Below are 15520 nucleotides of genomic sequence, written 5' to 3'. Positions count from 1 at the left end.
GTACTCAGAGCTTCTTGTGGGAGGGGTTTCAGCACAAAATCAGTCATACAGCGCCCCCTGATGGTCTATTTGTGAAAATCATTATATTTCTCATGTAAAAGGGGGGTATCAGCTACTGATTGGGATAAAGTTCAATTCTAGATTGGAGTTTCTCTTTAAGGTTTGCCTGAGGTAAAATGTTTACTGAATACTACATGCCTTATCACCATGGTGATCACTCTAGAAACGTTATTAACCCCCTTGGCGGTATGAAAAATACCGCCAGGGGGCAGCGCAGCAGTTTTTTTCCCCACAATCCTTCAGGGCAAAGGTGAGACGTAGCTCCTCCCAGGAACAGGAACAGACAGCATTTCCCCTATAAAAAAGTCACATGGTTAGTCCACCCTCAGTGCTGTTTGTTCCTGCGTCCAGGCAGGTCGGCATCTCCCCTCTGGGTGAAGCCTGTGTGCTGGGCTGCAGGTGGATCTCTCTGGGTGGCTGAGACTGTGGTACTGAGGCAGTCTGGCCATGCGCCCCAGGCTGGAGCTTTCCTGGGGTTTGCCTACCTTTCTCTCCCGCTTCCAGGGAAAGCAAGAGTGGAAGGCGTGGGTTCCCCTTGGCGGCCTTGCGGCGGAGTGAGCAGGACGGAGGTAAGCCGGCGGCCATGTGCAGCGTGGAGCGCATTGCGGCCATTAGGACGCTTGGCCGCGTCCGGATGCGTACTTTCCGGCGGGTATGCCGAAGGTAACAATTTGTAGTGCCGGCTCATTACTCTCTCTGCAGCTTCCGGGCCGCCACTCATCCATTCGCGGCAGGCCAGGTATGTTTCAAGGGGAAGCTGCGCGGGCCTGTAGCACTGTTGCTCAGAGAGAGTTTGTCCTGCGCTGGATGTGTCAGCTGGAAGCATGTCAGACGCTGAGAGGATTGAGAGCAACCAGGCCGCCCAAAAGGTGAGATAATGGTTTCTCTTTCTGGGCTGATTGTGCTATAGCTGTGAGCAGAGTTACATGCCTTGTTGTGTTGTTAATTATGCCAATACTAAGGCTTCTGCTAAATCTGCTGCTGCTGCGGCTGCAGATAAGCATAGGCATCCTCCTAATGATAAAACATTCCCTTTGTGCAATTTTATGTGGCCCTATGCAAAGACTCTGTCAGTTGTGCATAGAGAGGGTTATGAGGGAGGAGCCGGGTCACTCTGTTCAGAATACATTGAGATCCTTTAGAGATGTGATTAATGCTTCATTGGAATCAATTAAGTCCTCATTATTGAATGCTAATCCATCCACTTCTCAGGTTGCTGTATCTGGAGTATCTGTGACTGAGGCTGATGTTAGTCAGGCTGAGTTTGCAGCTAGTTCTGAGGATTCAGACGCTAGAGAAATAGAATCTGAATCTGTTTCAAAGTTTAAATTCTGTATTGAGGATATGGAGGCGTTGATTGCTGCCATAAATGACTCTTTTGGAGTTGAGTAAGGATGTGTTAGCTGTTTTGTTTATTCATTATCAGTTATACAAAGCTGAAGGATCCACTTAAAAGGTGGATGTTTATTTGAAATGGTCTTGGGAGGCTAGTGCGGCTGTGTTTAGGCCGGCTTTTTACCTCTACATGTGTGGCCACAACTTTGGAGCTGTGGATTAATCAGCTCAAAGATAACATACTGGCTGATGCACCTGTTTAGCAATTGTTGAGTTCTATTGCTATTCTCATTTAAACTGCTGCATATTTAGCAGATGCTTCTGCTGAAGCAATTAGGTTTACAGCCAGGTCCATTGCTCTAATGTTTCTCTTAGAGCCTTGTGGCTTAAAATATGGGATGGTAATATCTCATCCAAAAACAGGCTGTGTGGTGTCCCTCTTTCAGGTGAATTGTTGTTTGGTCCAGAGCTGGATTCAGCTTGGGAAAGAACATCAAATAAAAATAAAGTTGCTTAAACAGAAGACTGTGGTAATAATTTTTTCGTAAGCCAAGGAGTGATCAAAAGGATGCCTCTAAGGATCAAAGTAAAGGCAGGAGGTGGACTTTTGACAAGTCCAGGAAAGGGGGCTTTAAGTCTAAAGCTCTAGAGACCCAGTCAGAATCCCCATGACTCGTGTCAGGCGGTGGGAGGAAGGCTAAGATACTTTCTCTTAGGTGGGCAAAAGTGGCAAAAAATCAATTTATTCGCCAGACAATAATGTTTGGTTTCCAAATAGTTTGCCCTTCCTCCACCATCAAGATTTGTGATCTCAAAGGCCCGAAGAGATCCCACTCTGGTTCCAGAGATTTTGAGCATATTGCAGAACATGCTAAGACAGAATTATTATTATTATTATTATTATTGATTTATAAAGCGCCAACATATTCCGTGGAGCTGTACAGAGTAATGGAATTCATCCTGTGCCTGATTCTGAACCTAACAAACCTGAGTCGGTTTATGAAAAATTTTCGGATGGAATCAGTAAGGGAGTTACTGTTTCCAGAGGCCTTTATGGGATCTCTGGTTCTAAGAGATGCATATTGGCATGTGCCGATTCACCAAAAAATCACAAATTCCTAAGTTTTTCAGTGAGAATAAATGGGATGGTAGAACACTACCAGTTTGTTTGCCTCCTGTTTGGGATCACTTCTGCCCCAAGAATGTTCACAAAAATTCTGGGAGAAGCATTAATTCCGTTAAGGGAACAATCGATTTTAACCATTCTGTATTTAGACGACTTGCTTATTCTAGGAAGTTCAGCAGAACAGCTGAGAAGCCATTTGAATCTGGTATCGGAACATCTCCGATCCCTAGGTTGGATCATCAACCTGGAGAAGTCCTCTCTAATTCCAAGTCAGAGAACTCAGTTTCTTGGCATGCTAGTGGATTCAGTAAAACAGATGATTTTCCTTCCTCCCAAGAGGATTCTGAATTCATTACAAGGGGAAGACAAAGTTTCCCTAAGAACGATTTTGTCAGTGTTTGGGTTAATGTCATCCACGATGGTGGCAGTTCCCTGGGCATTAGCACATATCAGGAAGATACAGAGGTTTCTCCTAGAAAATTGGGACGGTCGTCCACAAACATTAGATTTTAAAGTCAAAATCCCTCAAACTGTGTGTTGTCTCTGCAACAGTGGTTGGAGGAATTCTACCTTGTGAAGGGCAGGCCTTGGAAGGGGCCTGTAGACAACGTAATAACTACGGATGCAAGCGCTTGGGGCTGAGGAGCTCATATAGCTCACAGAGCCTTTCAGGGGAAATGGACAAGATCAGTCTCAAAGGTTATCCAATTGAAAGGAATTAACAGTAGTAAGGCTGGCTTTATTTCAGGTGCAATCGATACTGTTGCAGTCCAATGTTCTGATCCAGTCAAACAACGTTACGGCAGTAGCGTTTATCAAAAAAACAGAGAGGCACGCGATTCCGGTAGTTGTAGGAGGAAGCTGAGGACATCTTGTCTTGGGCAGAAAAGAATGTGTCATCCTTGAGAGCTGTTCATCTCAAGGGAACACTCAATATAGATGCAGACAAACTGAACAGAAGCAGGATTCTGTCATCAGAATGGTCTCTAAACAAGGAGGTGTTTTCGCAGACATCATAAAACGATGGGGAACACAGTCAATCGATCTGTTTGCAACAGAAGACAATACCCAGATTCAGACTTTTTTCTCTCTCAATCCAAGAGATCAAAGCCGGGGCGGTGAATGCATTCATTCAAGAGTAGAACTTTCCACTTCTGTATGCATTTCCTCCTCTCAATTTGATTCCGGCGGTCATCAGCAAATGGAGAGGTTGTCAAAATTGGATGATTTTGATAGCACCTTGGTGACCGAGAAGGAGCTGGTTTTCAGCTCTCAGGAGGTTAGCATCAGAAGACCCTTGGAGACTTCCTTGCAGGCCGGATCTACTGCTACAAGGGAACCTGTGGCATCCGCATCCAGGCAGATTGAATCTGTTAGTCTGGATCTTAAATTAGCCTTACTCAAAAAGTTTGGAGTATCTGAGAAGGCAGCCTCTACATTGGTTACTAGCTGTAAGGAAGTTACTAGGAGGATCTATCTAAAAATACTGGAAGACTTTCCATCTTTGGTTATCTGGCTCTAAGTTTGATAGCTTGTCAGTCCCAGCAGTCCTGGTTTCTCCAGGACAGTTTGGATAAAAATATTTCTGTGAGTACGCTTAAGGTGCAGATTGCTACCTTATCTGCTTTTTCAGGTATCCCCTTGTCTTCCTCTCCAATACTGAGATTTCGGAAGGCTCTATCGAGGAAACTGCCAGTTTACAAGCCATACGTTTCTCCTTGGGATTTATCGTTAGTATTAGGGGGCTGTCCAAAGGTCCTTTTGAGCCACTAGGGGACAGTTCTTTTAAATTTCTTACATTAAAGACGGTATTTTTAGTAGCCATCACTACAGCCAGAAGGGTTAGTGAGCTACAGGCCTTGTCTATGAAAAGTCCTTATTTTCAGGATAGGTTGGTATTACAGTCGGATCCAAACTTTTGTCCAAAAGTTAGGTCTAGGTTTCACAGGTCGCAGGATATTATTTTGCCTACCTTCTGTGTGAATCCAAGTTGTGGAAAAGAGAGGATTTTTTTCACTCATTAGATGTTAGATGTGTTCTGGAATACTTAAACAGAGCTGCAGATGTCAGGAAGACAGATTCCTTATCTGTTTTATTTCAGGGAAAACTGTAGGTCAGAGAGCTTCTAAATCTACTATAGCTAATTGGATTAGGTTAGCTATTATAGAAGCTTTCAGAGTTATGGGAAGTGAGGCTCCTGCCTCATTTAAAGATCACTTTTCTAGAGCTAGGGCAGCTTCTTGGGCTAATAATGTAGGGGCTTCGCCTGAGCAAATATGTAAAGCAGCAACGTGGTCAAGCTTTTCTACGTTCATCTGTCATTACCGAATTGATGCAATGTCTGCACACGACCAGGCGGTTGGTAGAAACGTTCTCCAAGCGGTGGTCCCACCCTGAGGTTGTATTACTTGTTAATCGTCTCACCTTTGCCCTGAAGGATTGTGGGGAAAAAGCAGAGTTAGTACCTGCTAACGATGTTTTCAACAATCCTTCAGGGCAACGATCCCACCCGGGTGTTAATTGTCTGTGTCTGATAGTTGCACGGTTATGGGTTAGTGGAATGTTCACCTGTCGGGTACTTGGCTAAACGCACTGAGGGTGGACTAACCATGTGACTTTTTTATAGGGGAAATGCTGTCTGTTCCTGTTCCTGGGAGGAGCTACGTCTCACCTTTGCCCTAAAGGATTGTTGAAAACCTCGTTAGCAGGTACTAACTCTGCTTTTTTTAATTTTTTTTTTTTTTTTAAATCATGTAGCGAGCCCAGGGCTCGCTACATGATAGCCGCTGCTCAGCGGCATCCCCCCGCCCGCTTCGATCAGGAAATCCCGTTCAAAGAACGGGATTTCCTGGAGGGCTTCCTGGAGGGGCGGGATGACGTCACCGACGTCAGCGACGTCGGGACGTCATTGGGAGACCCGATCCACCCCTTGGCACTGCCTGGCACTGATTGGCCAGGCAGCGCAGGGGTCTGGGGGGGGGCCCGCGCTGCACCGGATAGCGGCGATCGTGTGCGCGGCGGCGGCGATCGGGGTGCTGGCGCAGCTAGCAAAGGGCTAGCTGCGTCCAGCAAAAAAAAAAAATATTTAAATCGGCCCAGCAGGGCCTGAGCGGCACCCTCCGGCGGCTTACCCCGTGTCACACACGGGGTTACCGCTAAGGAGGCTAAAGACAGGAGATGAGCTTAGTGAATTGAGGCCAAAGCTTTCCTTTTCAGGACCTGCGTAATGTCCGTGTAATAGAGTGTTGGCTGCTTTGTGAATTGAGGCATGAGTGTGGCACCTGCCATTAAACGAAATAATGGCACAGTTCTATATTTTAACTTTCAGACAGAAAATGAAGATGACGTACAAGAGAACACCTTCTCTATGGATCCCCAACTGGAGAGACAAGTAGAGACCATTCGGAACTTGGTGGACTCCTACATGGGAATCATCAACAAGTCCATCCGTGACCTCATGCCAAAGACCATAATGCACCTCATGATTAATAATGTGAGTACATGTGGGAAGGGAGTTGTGTGGGTTGAACCAATGTAGCAACTGACAGGCTTACAAAGCTTTATCAGCACCGGAAATACTGACAAATACACAATGCAGGAGCTTGCTGGGATTTGTAGTTTCTCTGTGAAGGCCACGGTTTGCCAAGCCATTCTTTATAGAGATGTTCATGAAATAGTTCTGTATTTTAGAGTGTCACACAGTAAACCTTGTTGTAGTGTATATGTGTTGTTCTCTCTCAATAACAATTTTTCTCCAGTACAGGGAATGGGGAGCATAGTAATAAGTATATTAAATAAATCTTAATCAGCAGGGACACCGACAGCAGTTAGGGCTGACTTCTGATCTTTGAAACCTCTACTTGAGTAGTGCTTGTAGATTAACATTCCTGGCGGTCTATTGTTCTGCGGCTACGCGGCCGCTGGAGGTTTTACAAGCCTCGTTTTTTTTTTTTTTTTTATCATGTAGCTAGCCTAGAGCTAGCTACATGATTCTCCCCTCCCTGCAGCCTCCCTCCCACCCCTCCGATCGCCGTCAGCGATCAAGCCCATCCGGAAATCCTGTTCTAAACGGGATTTCTTTCAGGGCTTCCCCCGTCGCCATCACCGCGTTGTGACGTCATCGATGTTGTGACGTCACAGGGACTCCCAATCCACCCCATAGCGCAGCCTTGCGCCGATTGGCCAGGCTGCGAATGGGGTATGCGGGGGGGGCTGTATCGCGGCGGGTAGCGGTGCATCGGCGGTGAGTGGCGGTGATCGACCCGAACACGCAGCAAGCAAAGCAAAGTGCTTGCTGCGTGTTTAAAAAAAATTGTGAAAATCGGCCCAGCAGGGCCTGAGAAATCCTCCTCAGCGGTTTACCCCGAGCTCAGCTTGGGGTTACCGCTAAGGAGGTTAATAAACGCTGTGCTTGTATCTGTATAAGACTAACATGGAGTAGATACGACTAACATAGAGCCAACCTGTGATCGCTGTCAGCTAATCAAATCACGTAGACCACAAAGTCAGAATTCAAAAGAATGGCTGTGGTGCTTAAAGTGTATTGGAGACAAACACTTATAAAAGATTTATGCATACCTGGGGCTTCCTCCAGCCCCCTCTGCACCGATCGCTCCCACAACGTCTTTTTCCGCCTCCTCGTTGCCCTTGTAGAAGCCCCGTAAGTTTGGCCAGTCGGTGCATGTGCAGTGCGGCTGCAGCTGAAAAAGTTAGTCCTCAGAAGTTTGCCTTCTTAAAACAGAAGGTGTTTACAATTGTTCATGTTGGAGTGAGCATATGATGTCTCCCACAATGTTTCACCGCTGAATACGCAAATCATCCCTTTGTTGTCCCTGAAAGCTGAACAGGCCTCCAGAATGGCTGGAATGCAGTGATGTGACAGATTGTTACAGAGCCACAATAATCCAACATGCTGTAACAGTCTGTATGTATGTTGGATTATTGTGGCTCTGTAAAATTTACAAGTTGGTGCATCATTGCATTCCAGCGGTTCTGGAGGTGTGTTTAGCTTTCAGTGATAAAAGGGATGATTTACATATTCAGCAGTAATGCATTGTGGCAGACCTCATATACTCACTCCAACCTGAATAATTGCAAATACCTTGTTTTAACCACATATAAAAACGTCAAGGAGGACATGCGCGCACCTGCGGCCGATCGCGCGTGTGCACGCGCACTCCCGGCCACGGATTCGGTAGCCCAGGAATCAATGAATCGGGCTATGGTGCCCGATCACTGATTCCTCTCCCCCGCAGAAAAAGCGACAGCTTCTCTCGGAAGCTTCTCTTTTTCTGAGTCTATATCCCTCTAAGCATACATTGTATGCTTAGAGTGACGTCATGTAAACAAACTCAAGGTTGCCATCTTGTGGCTAAAGAGTAAAACTACATCTAAAAGTTAAAAAAAATTACACTACACAAATTTTTCCCTAAATAAAACACTATTTACTTCCCACCCTCCCAAAAATACCCACATAAAATGTTTAATAAAAAAAAAAAGATTACAATAAAAAAAACAAAAAAAAGCATAAATATTTACCTAAGGGTCTAAACTATTTAAATATCTATGTAAAGATGAAATATTTCTATATATTTTTTTTTTTTTAGCTTGTAAATGGTGATGGATGCAAAACGGGGAAAATGCTCTTTTATTTCCAAATAAAATATTGTCGCCAAACATTGCGATAGGGACATAATTTAAACGGTGAAATAACCGTGACAAATGGGCAATTACAATACGTGGGTTTTAATTATGGAGGCATGTATTATTTTAAAACTATAATGGCCAAAAACTGAGAAATAATGAATTTTTCCCGTTTTTTTCTTATTCTTACTGTCAAAATGCATTTACAGTAATGGATGCATAAAGTGAAAACGACTGAGAGCTTAAGTGGTTAAGAAGGCGCATTTCCGTTTTACAAAATAACCTGGTAGCAGTTATCTCCATACTGGTGCCTTGTGGCCTTCGAAAGTCCTGAGCATGTGTCTACTGACAACTTGACAGTAATACCCAGAACCACTAGGGTTTTTGTAAAGGTCCTGAAGGAACCTGGATCCCTCCTGCAAGATCTGGATTTCACAAGTCTCAACATGGAGCTATATTTTTAACGTTGCACTAATGAAGCCCACAATAGCCGACAGCTGAATACTCGCCTTGCGACAAAGAAAGATGCTCAGTCGGGGATTTTATCAGGTCTGATAAGAAACAAGCTGAGCAGTGCAGAATGAAACAGAAAGCATGGTAGGTGTTTTCTCTAATGTTCCCACTGATCTATATGGTAAAAAACATGAGGGTGCTTTGTCTCTGGTTCACTTTAATGTGGCGCAATGCGCTGGAAGTATCCGATCTGATGCAAAGTCAACAACGCATTAGCAGCTGACTTACACTGCAACGGAATTCATGTATGTCAATGGATGATGCAGGGATTTTACATATGTTGGCAGCGGCGCATGTGTGCGGAACGATGCAAATACAATGGGGAAACCTGGGAATCCCAGTGACTTACTTCCTGTCCAGCAGAGAGTGATATCACTGGGCGAGGGGTGGCAACGAGGGGGCGTTGCTATGCATATGACCCTGTCGGCACACCCTTTTTCAGGGTCATATGAATGCCGTTTTCTGCAATCCGAATGGGGGCGGAGCATCGCAATGCAATGGCCAGGTGTAAAACCGGCCTAATCCAAAATATCTATTTCTTACCACTATTGCCAGAAACACAGAAGTGTGTGCAAGAGCAGTAGTGCATGAGGGGGGTTCCTATAGCTTTATCCTGCATCCTTCAAGAGGAGCTGCAGCTATACTATCTCAGAAAAAAAAACATACAGTATATAAGTAGATATACTTGCTTTACTTACATAACATATGTATTGCACTGTCCACGTTTTGATTGTAGTGATGTTTTCCCAGAACGTCTCAGGACAGCAACCCTGAGACTTGTCTCCTTCCACACACACTGGACAGGAAGCTAGTTAAAAGATTTACATAATTGATTAGTCAGGGATTAGACAGGTATATAACATCATGTGCCCTTACCCCATCAGTTGTTTTTCCTGTCCACGCAGGATGCTAGGTGGAGGGAGGTCTGGCCACCCATGCTTTTCCGCGGCTCTTGTGTTCCCCTTGGTAGGCGCTGACTGGTAGCTTTAGCGCGGGGACACGCTGCGCGCAATAGCCTCCCTCTCGTCGGACTGAATGCGGAAGTGCGCGTATGCGGAAGTCCCGCCCGCGGGTCACGTGACTGGCGCCTCACGTGACAGGAAGCCGGAAGCAGGAAGGTCCTGGCCCGGCGTGCGCTCCAGCGGCGGTATGCAGCATGGTGCAGCGTGGTATCAGCAGAGGCTGCCCGGGATGAGCTGCTGCAGAGACCGTTGATTGGGGCAATTAAAGGTATGTGCATTAGGGTATGCTGTGGGCGGAGTTGTTTCGACTGGGAAACCTATTTAAATGAATTTCATAGTCAGAATCGGTGACTGACTATGGAGGCTGCCACTGGATCTTCCTCCCAGGGCTCTGTGGAGTGTCGCTCCGTTCCCTCTCTGGTATGATCATATAACATATATGAGGCATATTAGTTGTTGTTGAAGGGTTCTCAGGCTGATGGCTGGTTTTGTCTGTATTTTATTGCAGCCTGAAGCTATTACTATGGAAGCCAAATCAGATTCTAGATCTGACAGGATGGACAGACCAGACAAGCCTGCTAACCCTGTGAAAACTGATACATCCGCTAGAGCTAGTAGATCAGCTGGATCTTCTGGAACTAAAACTACTCAGAAGTCAGTGAAAAAGTGTGCAGTATGTCATGAGAAATTGTCATCCTCTTCAAATAAATTACTATGCCAGTCATGTACTGAAAAAGTGGTGAGGGAAGAATTTCCATCTATGTTTAAAGACTTAAGGTGGCCATACACTGGTCGATGTGCCATTAGATCGACCAGCTGACAGATCCCTATCTGATCGAATCTGATCAGATAGGGATCGTATGGCTGCCTTTACTGCAAACAGATTGTGAATCGATTTCAGCCTGAAACCGATCACAATCTGTTCAGCTGCTCCTGCCGCCTGTCCCCCCCCCCCCCCCAGTATACATTACCTGAGGCTGGCTCCCGGGCGTCTTCTCCGCACTGCACCACACCGCTGTTCTTGCTCCATCCCGGCGCTTCCTGTGTTACTCCGTGACCAGGAAGTTCAAATAGAGCGCCCTCTATTTCAACTTCCTGGTCACCGGAGTGACACAGGAAGTATAAGCGTACACTGGGACATGCGGAAATGCGGTGCAGCGAGGAGAAGAGGACCCCGGAGCCAGCTTCAGGTAATGTATACATGCTCGGATCGGGCCCGAATCGTACGCCGCAAGCGACGCGCTCCTACCGCCGGGCGATCGAGGGTAATTTCCCGCACGGCGCGATCGACGGACCGATCCGATTTCGGGAGGGAATCGGATCGGCGGGTGCGTTTAGCGCAAGCGATTGGCAGCAGATTCGATCCCAGGATCGGATCTGCTGTCGAAACGGCCGTGAATCGAGCCAGTGTATGGCCTGCTTTAAGGGGATGGATTAAGTCAGAGATAACCTCTGCTATGGAGTTAATGAGATGTAATCCTGTTAATACTACTCCTGAAGCTGATACTGAGCTGATGGCTGTCATCCGCCCCTTGGTTGTTTACAAAAGTTATGGCAGAAGTACTGGCTTCTCTAAGATTGAATTCTATCCAGATTATCGCCTACCTAGATGATTTACTTATTTGGGGTCCCTCTGTGAACTCAGTAAATCTTCAACTTGAATTTGCACTGAATTTCCTCCAATCCCTGGGGTGGTTGATTAACTGGGGGAAATCTTCCGTAATTCCTCAACAATGTATGGAATTTTTAGGGTTTGAAATTTCTTCCTCCAGTAAAATACTGTTTCTACCAGAAAGAAAATCTGCTGTGTTACTGAAATCTGTTCTTTCTTTTCAGAAATTCAAGACTATATCATTAAGGAAAGCCATGGCATTACTGGGGTTACTGACTTCATCCTTTCCAGCAGTGCAGTGGGGTCAGCTTCACTCCAGAACCCTACAGTCCTGGATCCTTTCCAAATGGGACAAACGGCTATCTTCCCTAGACAAGAGATTCTCCATTCCTTGGAACATAAAGCACTCTCTGCTATGGTGGTTGGAACCAACACGGTTATCCAAAGGAAATCTATGGGAGCTTCCAACAGAAGTCATAATAACGACAGATGCGAGCTCTTGGGGATGGGGAGCCCACTTGGATACTCTTCTGGCACAGGGTCAGTGGTCACCACTAGTGAGCAGAAGTTCATCGAACAGGGAGTTGCAAGCAGTGGGGCAAGCTCTACGGGCCTTCGAATCACAGATTCTTCATTCCCATGTAACAGTGCGGACAGACAACAAGACGGTAGTCGCTTATTTGAACCGCCAGGGAGGAACCAAGAGCAGGACTTTGTGGTGCCAAGCCTCAAAGATCCTTCACTGGGCGAAAACAAACTAAATTCTCTAAGGGCGGTGCACTTAAAGGGAACCTTGAATTGTCTAGCGGACTACCTGAGCAGACGTCATCTGTTACAGGACGAATGGAGTCTGAACAATCAAGTGTTTCTACAGATCTCAGAGCTATTTGGAATTCCACAAGTAGATCTTTTTGCAACAAGAGCAAATGCAAAATGTCCTCTGTTTTGTTCTCTGAATCCTCAGGACAAGCCTTGGAAGATAGACGCATTCTCAATCAGTTGGAGTCACCACAAGATGTACATTTTTCCTCCGTTTCATCTGATTTCAAGGGTGGTGAACAAGATTTGTCAGGACAAGGCTCAGGCTATCCTGATAGTACCTTACTGGCCCAAAAGACCGTGGTTTGCGCCACTTCAGAGATCTGCATCCAGTTATCTCCTTCTACCGAGCAATCAGGATCTGCTGACCCAGGGCCCAGCTCGTCATCCCAATTTACACCTTCTACAGCTTTCTGCATGGAGCCTGAGTGGGCAATACTGAAGAGCAAAGGTTTCTCTAATAAGCTATCAGAGACACTCATACAAAGTAGGAAGAAGGTTACCAGACAGATCTATTATAAAGTATGGAAAGTCTACAATAGCTGGTGTTTGCAGAATTCGGTGGATACATCAAGATCTGCATCAGTACTGGAGTTCTTGCAAGAAGGTTTCCAGAAGGGGTTGAGCATTAGCACCCTGAAGGGTCAGGTATCGGCATTAAGTGTCTTCCTGGAAAGGAGGTTGGCGGAAGAACAATATGTAATTCGTTTCTTTAAAGCTCTGAAAAGACTTCGACCTATAGCTCGGTCTAAAGTACCTGCATGGGACCTTAATACAGTGTTACAAGGGTTATGCGAACCCCCCTTTGAACCAATTGAGGACAGTTCAGATAAACACCTGACGATAAAAACAGCCTTTCTTTTGGCAATAACATCAGCCAGAAGGATTGGGGAGTTACAGGCGCTTTCGATCAATGAGCCTTATTGTATAATCAGCGAAGATAGAATTACTCTCCGGCTAGATGTAGCCTTCCTGCCTAAAGTGGTTTCTAAATTCCACAGGTCCCAGGAGATTACTTACCATCCTTCTGTAAGAATCCATCAAACCAGAAAGAAGAGAAATTACACTGCTTAGATGTTAGAAGTAGAGTTGGGCGAACTGTTAGCCGAACTGCAGCCGAACTGTTCGGCTGCCCAACCTGTCATGTCGCTGTGGCTCTTACTACTTCCGGGTCGCAATGACCCGGAGTAGTACGTCTGCGCTGGCCCGGCGGAGCGCGTCCTAGATTGCGCTCCCGTTGCCTGGCACTCTCTGCGCATGTGTGTGGCGTCACTCATGACGTCACACACATGCGCAGAGAGTGCCCGGCAACGGGAGCGCGATCTAGGACGCGCTCCGCCGGGCCAGCGCAGACGTACTACTCCGGGTCATTGCGACCCGGAAGTAGTAAGAGCCACAGCGACATGACAGGTTGGGCAGCCGAACAGTTCGGCTGCAGTTCGGCTAACAGTTCGCCCAACTCTAGTTAGAAGATGTGTGTTGGAATATCTACAACGTTCTAAACCTTGGAGGAAGTCCAATGCTTTATTGGTGCTCTTTGCTGGAAAATTCAGAGGCAATCAAGCCTCTAGAGCAACCATAGCAAGATGGATCAAACAGGCCATTGCATTAGCATACTTTCAGCAAGGAAAATCACTTCTTTCTTCAGTTAAGGCACACTCAACCAGAGCAGTTGCTACTTCCTGGGCAGAGAGGGCTGGAGCTACAATTGAGCAAATCTGCAAGGCAGCCACATGGTCAAACCACAATACGTTTGTTAAACATTATAAACTTGATGTATTATCTTGTTCTGATTTGTCTTTTGGCAGAAAAGTGTTGCAAGCGGTGGTCCCTCCCTAATAAAGTCTTGTATATCATCTCAGGGTTGCTGTCCTGAGACGTTCTGGGAAAGACAGGAATTACTTACGGTAATGTCTTTTCCAGAAGTCGAAAGGACAGCACCCTATTTACCCACCCGAATGTTTGTTATTAAAAGATTTGAAGCATCATTCTGTGTGGAGTCTTTTTTTATTACTGATGGGGTAAGGGCACATGATGTTATATACCTGTCTAACCCCTGACTAATCAATTATGTAAATCTTTTAACTAGCTTCCTGTCCAGTGTGTGTGGAAGGAGACAAGTCTCAGGGTTGCTGTCCTTTCGACTTCTGGAAAAGACATTACCGTAAGTAATTCCTGTCTTTTCCAGTAAAAAAAAGAGAAAATCCTTATTAGCATTTCCCATTTTAACTGTGGCTATTTTGAAGCCAATCGTGATTAAATTTCCTATCCTTACTCTCCTCTGCCTGATTGTGTATGCATTGCCTGCCCTCCACTATAGAATAGTGTTGTCCGGATCATGAACGATTCGGATCTTTGATCCGAATCTATTTTGTGAGTCGAAACATCCGAATCATCAAAATGAGTGATTCGGATCTCAAAAAGGGGCGGGGCCAGGAGGGACCCCCCCCCCCTTTCAGCGGGCACCGGGGTCCTGGAAGCAGAGCAGAGATGGATCGCTCTGTTGAAGGGGAGGCAGCCTTGCACAGCCACAGGTAGATGAGAGAGAGGGGACATCGGTGCCACTGCCAGATTCGTGTAGAGCACACATACTGGCTCTAACGTGCTGCTCTTTATAGGCTGTCTGTTCCGTAGTGCTGCACAGTGATCACATTGGAAGCTTTTGGCTCAGCACAGCTCAGTAACTTTGCAGGCACTGTGATTGCAGCGCAATATGATCCTCCTGCACTCGCTCTAAACAGCTGCACTTATCTTCTGGGAATGCTTTGGGGAATGCTTTCTATCACTGTGCGACGTTTGCATTCAAAGTACACAGATGAGCATATAGGTGAAATACATGTAAAGTATATGATTGCAGCATGTGGGTATTGTGTGCAAGCAAACATTTCTGCTCTCTGCTCGTCCCTCCTCCCTTCTCTGTCCACTCCCTGCCCTCTGTCCATCTTCTCCCCTTCTCTGTGTCCACCCCCCTCCCTTTCTCCTGTCCTGCTAGTCATTTCACCCCCCGAATGCTTCCCTTGTAAAATGATCCGAGATTCGGATCAAAGATCCGGATCTGTTCAATGATCCGATTTGAATCATCCGGATCATTGAAAAGATCCGAACTTCCCATCTCTACTATAGAAAGTGCTTTGTCTCAGTATGAGAAATATTGGCCAATCAGAGAGGAACAGAGGTGTTGGAGGGGAAAACAGGAGCGAAAGAGGCTTCAGCCAATCAGGCTGTATTAGTTAAAGGGAAGGTTCAGGGACGCTGTGAAAAAAAACAAAAATCCAAATCCACTTACCTGGGGCTTCCTCCAGCCCGTGGCAGGCAGGAGGTGCCCTCGTCGCGGCTCCGCAGGCTCCCGGTCTCCTCCGGTGGCGCGCCCGACCTGGCCAGGCCGGCTGCCAGGTCTGGCTCTTCTGCGCTCCAATGTGCGGCGCACTGGTGCGCGCTGACGTCATCGGA

The 15520-nt window shown here is 46.3% G+C and overlaps 1 protein-coding gene across 4 annotated transcripts in view; it reads left to right on the top strand.

Moving 5' to 3' along the window:
- DNM2 (dynamin 2) overlaps positions 1-15520 on the top strand; it is a 237259-nt gene that overhangs the window by 178647 nt on the left and 43092 nt on the right. For all 4 annotated transcript variants that reach the window (XM_068274341.1, XM_068274342.1, XM_068274340.1 and 1 more), the window contains one exon: positions 5850-6014. In XM_068274341.1, the coding sequence (XP_068130442.1) occupies positions 5850-6014 (165 nt within the window). The remainder of the gene's footprint in view (positions 1-5849; positions 6015-15520) is intronic.

Source organism: Hyperolius riggenbachi, chromosome 3 (genome assembly GCF_040937935.1).
Source record: "Hyperolius riggenbachi isolate aHypRig1 chromosome 3, aHypRig1.pri, whole genome shotgun sequence".
Classification (NCBI taxonomy): domain Eukaryota; kingdom Metazoa; phylum Chordata; class Amphibia; order Anura; family Hyperoliidae; genus Hyperolius; species Hyperolius riggenbachi.
This window is presented reverse-complemented; position numbering and strand designations above follow the sequence as displayed.